Below are 6032 nucleotides of genomic sequence, written 5' to 3' on the forward strand. Positions count from 1 at the left end.
TGCAGTTTGTTTAGGAAAGGTGATCTTGAGTCGTTTTTGTTTATCGTCTCATTTTATGTTTTTTTTTGCCTGGGTTTTGTTAAAATAGGACTTTAAAAATCCCCCCGGCCCCAGTAGTTAAATTTTCCCCAAAAAAATTTTTTTGGGGAAACCAAAAGGTGCCCGACTTTTGCATGTTTCTTCCCCCAAAAATCTCATGGGACCGATCCTCTTCCTTATTTTTAACCCTTTTAAAAATCGGTGAGTTGGGGGTTTTTGTAAGGGGGGAAAAAGTGTTTTGCAATAAGGGAAGGGGGTTTAAAGGAAAATTCCAAACCCCATGACCCAAGTGGTTTCCCCTGGATCGGGGAAGTACGATATAATTTACAAAAAAACCGAACACTTCCCCGGGGCTTTTTGGGGGAATCATATTTTCAAGAATCAAAATCCTAGAGATAAATGATAGCGACAACGGTTGATTGTTTACCCAGCTTAAGTAGAAAAGCAACAGAAATATCATGAAAGAAATATGTTGTCATATTTCACTAAGCTTTAGGTTTTAGGATCAGTAACCAACTGCGCTTTCCTGTTTCCTCTTCACAGCAGTTTCTTTTGCAATTGGGCTTTCTCCTTCTCTACGCGTTTTTGCTCGGCAAGAGTGGACCTAATAGGCAAGAAACGGAACGTCAACACATATCTTCGACTCAATTTTTTTGTTTATTACAAGCTTCGGCTCAATATTCATATAATACACAAGGTGATGGAAGTGCTCAGCAAAAAAATAAGCCAAATGAAATGAGGGGAAAAAGAAGAAAAAGGCAAAATGAAGAGCAAACTGACCCAAAAATTTCCACAAAAAAAAAATCTGCTAGTGTTAAAAAATGAAAACAAACAATATCATCTATCTTTCATCTACCGGAGAGAGATAGAGAGAGTTTCTATTTGAAAATATGAGTTTCTTACAACTCGGCAATCTTTTTTAGCGTCTCTTTTGAAGGAGGTACTGGGGCATATGAAGCAGCATCAATGATTGCCTGTCTCATTCATGTACAAACGATCAGTGATACCATAAACAATTTCGCTCATAAAGCATTTAACACCAGATACTAACTCCAGCCTTCCGTAGTTAACAAAAACAGAGTGATTTGTTTAATCCAGACGTACCTGTAATTTCTTCTTTTGGTAACTGAATACCTGTAGTTTTGCAATGGCATCTTCAGCGTTGCTCCTACAGCAAAAAACAAGACATTAACTTCTAGCATAAATTGAAATAGATAACGCATGATAAAGTAGTCACAGATATTAACTTTTGAGCTTTACTCTTCTTTGAAGAAATTACAATCTCCCCATCTTTGTTGATCCGGTGCTTCTCCTGCCAATGACATCAGAAATTAGGAAACAACAATACCATGACCAAAATAGAAACATTAATATATGGAGATTTCCATCACAAGCAATTTTAAGAATCCATGCTACAAAGTCTCATGTACAGACTTCAAATCTATGGTTATTAATAATTTGGAATTTTGGATACATACCCCTTAGATACATGAGATGAACTTGACTCTAACTCTAAGCCTAAAACAAAGACTCCCTCCGCCCCCAAGGAAGATGACCCCTTCATTGGGCGGCGCAGGATTTTATGCAACTTTATTTTATGTGTCAAGTGGAGAGAAAAAAGTAAGAGATAAATGTATTTCTATTTTTAGTAATGGATCATCTTAGTTGGAACAAACCAAAATGGAAACTGGGTCATCATGAGTGGGATGGAGGGAGTACATAACTTCTCATTGTTGACTTTCAAAAAAGAAATTATTGCTACAAGTTTAACATTTTACTATATTAATTTCCGAGTCTTAAATATGCGTATGTATATTGGAACCATTAACAATTAAAATGAAATCTAAAACTAAAACCTAGAAAATAATTCAAAATTATACTAAACTTATTTGGTTGGTTCGTCTAGTCATCGTGAAGCTAGGCGAATGATGGAGTGAAGACTCATTAATTGAGACTTGAGAGGGCATGACGCCCCAATTTTAACAGTCAAGCGGTAAGCAAAAGTTTATTGGCTTCTACAAGGTGAGCTTGAGACAAAGAAGCATAAACCACCTGTCCTTCAAATAAGGATAAGGAATCACAAAATCCATGGTTGAAAGCAGCAGACTTAGTTAGTGGTATAAATTATCATCACAGAGCACTTCTAAACAGTTTGGCACTAAGATAACTGCACATACACAAAGGCACAATCTATTTGAACTTTACCACACTAAGGAGAGTTGCAAGAAATAAAGAATTAACTCAAGAAAACATAAAGTAAAAGCACAAGGAAAAGGGGAAAATAAAGTCATAACGCACCATTTGCATGATCCTTTCTCTCACTTTTTCATCCAACCATTCTGCAGTTTTCACATTGAACCGCATGTCCACCTTTGTGTTTACCGCTGATGTAGAAATGTAATTAGTGCATATAAGTACCTGACTAGGCATGGATAAAACTGAGGTAACACACCTTTGTTGAAGCCTTGCCCTCCCCCACCCCTGTTTGCATAGCTTATTTTAACATGGTCTGCAAGGAAAATTGAAAATTATCTAACCTCATTATAGCCATTCATCACTATAAACAAAAAACATCAATTGCATAAGCGTCCTAGCTGAAAGTTTAAGAATTCAGAAAATTTATAAGGAAAAGACAATTAGAGTGGTCAGGGACAAACATGTACAACATTTCTAGACACCATCAGTATTCCCAAATCAAAAAAAGTAGAAGGGATAAAGAGGTATACTCACAAAATAAGATACAAAAACTGATAGAACATATACTTCCTAGTTCCTATCCAGGTTTATCAATTTCGAGGAAAGCAGCCACCAGATTAGCTTGTTTTTCTTTCCTTAAGTTTTACTATTATAGAGTTCCTTTAGTTGGTTGAAGCCCAAGGGCTCTTGCATGTGCCAGCTATGGTAGTATTTATTAGAAAGGCAGGAGAGATTGTGCCTGAGGACCTTGTTTAAGGTTGTTCTATTCCATTTAACCAATCTTTTTATTCAAGAACTTGTGCTTAACTTCAAATGAAACATTCAAGTGCGAGCTGTTCTGTAGGACAGTTGTTTTGCATGGTCAATCATCACGATGCAATAGAGCTCAACAGTACTTATAACATTTCATCAACAAATAAACATACATAGACTATCTCAAATAGCAAAAATAATTCATTTATCAATACGAGATAGTGCAATATAAATAGTAGGTTTAAGAAAATAAAATTCCATATTCCAAAATGTCAACAATGCATAGTAGGACACTTCAGAGATTTTTAACTCAGAAGGTCCAGATAAAATTTGAAACACAAGTGACATCAACATAACACAGATCAGAATTTTTGTGCTGGAGCATAGTAGGATATGCCCATTGGATCATTGTGTAATACTGATCATCATGGTTATATCCACTGGTAAAATAATTATCTAACATCACTGAGAGGCTCTGTCAGGGCTTATGGTGGTACACTATGATTCTATAAATGAATGAAAAATAAGGACATAAAAACTATGATGAACCCAATAGCATATAGCTCTACTAATTAGTAACCTGTAGATGATATTTCAATTGATAACTTATTGTACTTAAATAAGAAAAATAATAACATTGATGTCAATGTAGGAAGTTGCTGAGAAACTGGAACATGCATTGACCATTACTGAGTAATTTCTGTCACAGGGAAACAACTTTGACATTGAGCATAAGAACAGAACACTAGGATGGAAGGGCCATTGATATATGCTTTGAATGATTCTATGGTTGCTGAAGGCTACATATTGGAAATTTATCCCAGGAACATATGCTAAGAAGCACACTATGGCTCAACTAAGCCTTATTGGCTTCATTCAAACAATGCTTTCTGTTGAATCAAAGCCATAATGAGGATTATTATAAGTCATATTTAGATTAGGAAAATGAATTGTTTAACACGACATAAAGTGCAAAAGCAATGGGATCTATTATAAATATAAACTCCTATGAGCCATGACCTTAATTGTGCACCAAAGATCCTTACACGGTCTTACTTTTCCGAGTAGTCTTAGCCTGCTTTCTTCTCAAATTAACCAAAATACTAGCATTACCGAACCAATGATATCTTTCCATGCAATCTTATGACTATTTAGTAGTAATCTACTGGTAATTTTTTTATAAGCATTTCATTGAAATTCCAACTACTACAGATGCAACTTCAAATCAATAGCAATTTCACCGCTATAATTCATTAACATCAAACACCCACTATATCAAAATTATTAAACCTCAGACAGCTGATCTTTGAACCGTTAACTGATCAACAAAAATTTATTCGAATTCATAAATAAATCCCTAACCAAAACGAAAAATATTTCTCACTGAAACTCAATAAATAACAGCAGGGGATAAAAATTACCGAGCGTTACTCTGGGGATAGGCTCGACGCCTCCAGAAGGCTTGTAACGCTCCTCCGCCTGATACAAGAGCCGCTGAACCTCCACAAGGCGCGGCGAAGATTTGCCGGATTTGGTGGAGGCGCGACGCTGCGCGCCACCGCAATCCAGTGGCGTCAACGGCGGGCGAAGGAGGCGAACTGATGGAGCCAATATTGCCTTGCCATCTCTCGCTCTAAGCAATGCTGCCATTACCAAGTCACGAATTTCAGTTGTCGAGAATACGGGAAGTGAACTTCTGTTCTACAAGTGAAAATGAACGCAATTGGAATTTGAGGGCAGAACAAAATGGTTTACTTGGCCCAATAATACCAAGAGGGCCTGGTTAGCCTAATACCTATGTCTTCCTTCTTTTTGTTTTTATTTTTTTAAAAACACCGGGTGTGAGCGGGGGCTTAAGGCTTCCTAAATCCATAAATAAAATAAAAATATACTATTAGTTTAAAATATGAACCAAGCCCAAAAGTAACTTGAGTCCAAAACCCCACAGATCGAGAACCACCACATTATCAAAACTAAACTAAAACTAGGATTAACAACTGGAATAGCTAAAAATAAAATATCATATACTAAACTAAGAACAATATCAATTCACATCTCTATGTCGGAAGTAGAAGTTAGGATAACTGATGGTTAGGCTGAGAGCACAGTACATGTTCAATAATTCACAATCTCCATGTCAAGAGGATTCACTAGATCACAGGGTCTAGGAGATCTCATACCGGAAAGACTCTGGTCGTTGGACTCGCTCTCAGACAACTCTCAAAAACTTCAACCCGCTACACTAATGATTAGTATAGGTAAGCAAAGGATCGGTTCCATAGAGAAGGATAGGACGCGAGTCGGAATCTAGAGGACTTGGAAAGGGGTTGGCTGCTGCCACGCAACTAAGGGTTGAGAATTTAAATTACTAGACTTGGGAACAACAAAATTATCTATTCTAACAACTAGACCTGGGAAACGGAAAAGACAACATGCACATTCATCGTAAACAGAAATCAAGCAGCAATTAGAACTCAGCAACTAAACTTACTAGATCTGGTAAACGGACTTCCCTAAACAGCTAGACAGGAAAGAAACATGCAGTGGAGACTATTTTCCCAAAACAGAAAGGTACGACTGAAAAGCTGCAAAAACAAGTGACGATGCTACTCTGAATCTAACTACCAACAATCTTCATCTTCCTTAACGAAATAAGCCTAAAACATGTACTCCCTCCGTTCCACAAAAGATGTCACACTTGTGGGACGACACGAGATTTTATGAGGTTTTGTTTTGTGTGTTAAATGGAGAGAGAAAATATAATTTTTATATTCATGTGAGAGAGAACTTTCTCCAAAAAGGGAAATGTGACATCTTTCGTGGGACAAACTAAAAAGGAAAGTGTGACATCTTTTGTGGGACGGATGGAGTATAAAACAGCAGGTCTTTCCTAGTATAATCCTACTATATGTTCTCTAACTTCAAATATAATCTTTTTTTGAGTAAAATCCAATTATACAAATAGAATTTAAATGAGAGAAATGGTTATTCTACAAAAACTGCGTGCTTGCGGTGTCAAGTGAGCGGACCACTGAGTTGGCATT

General features: G+C 36.7%; 1 protein-coding gene across 1 annotated transcript; it reads right to left on the minus strand.

Annotated features, from left to right (window-relative positions):
• Positions 1–442: 442 nt before the first annotated feature.
• LOC125223265 (peptidyl-tRNA hydrolase ICT1, mitochondrial-like) lies at positions 443–4737 on the minus strand. The gene is made up of 7 exons (XM_048126334.1): positions 4410–4737; positions 2492–2548; positions 2338–2423; positions 1287–1351; positions 1144–1207; positions 943–1013; positions 443–643 (listed from the first exon to the last, which is right to left on the minus strand). Exons 1-7 carry the CDS (start codon positions 4636–4638, stop codon positions 577–579), a joined length of 639 nt encoding a protein of 212 aa, XP_047982291.1. The 5' UTR covers positions 4639–4737; the 3' UTR covers positions 443–576.
• Positions 4738–6032: the final 1295 nt, after the last annotated feature.

This window comes from Salvia hispanica, chromosome 4, assembly GCF_023119035.1.
Source record: "Salvia hispanica cultivar TCC Black 2014 chromosome 4, UniMelb_Shisp_WGS_1.0, whole genome shotgun sequence".
NCBI classification, from domain to species: domain Eukaryota; kingdom Viridiplantae; phylum Streptophyta; class Magnoliopsida; order Lamiales; family Lamiaceae; genus Salvia; species Salvia hispanica.

Bases quoted from the DNA above. Each gene is read 5' to 3' on its own strand.
- LOC125223265 (XM_048126334.1), bottom strand. From the start codon at position 4,638: ATGGCAGCATTGCTTAGAGCGAGAGATGGCAAGGCAATATTGGCTCCA. The intron at 1,014-1,143 runs GTACGTCTGGAT...TGAATGAGACAG, and splicing joins ACCAAAAGAAGAAATTACAG to GCAATCATTGATGCTGCTTC. The intron at 644-942 runs GTAAGAAACTCA...CTTGCCTATTAG, and splicing joins CTAAAAAAGATTGCCGAGTT to GTCCACTCTTGCCGAGCAAA.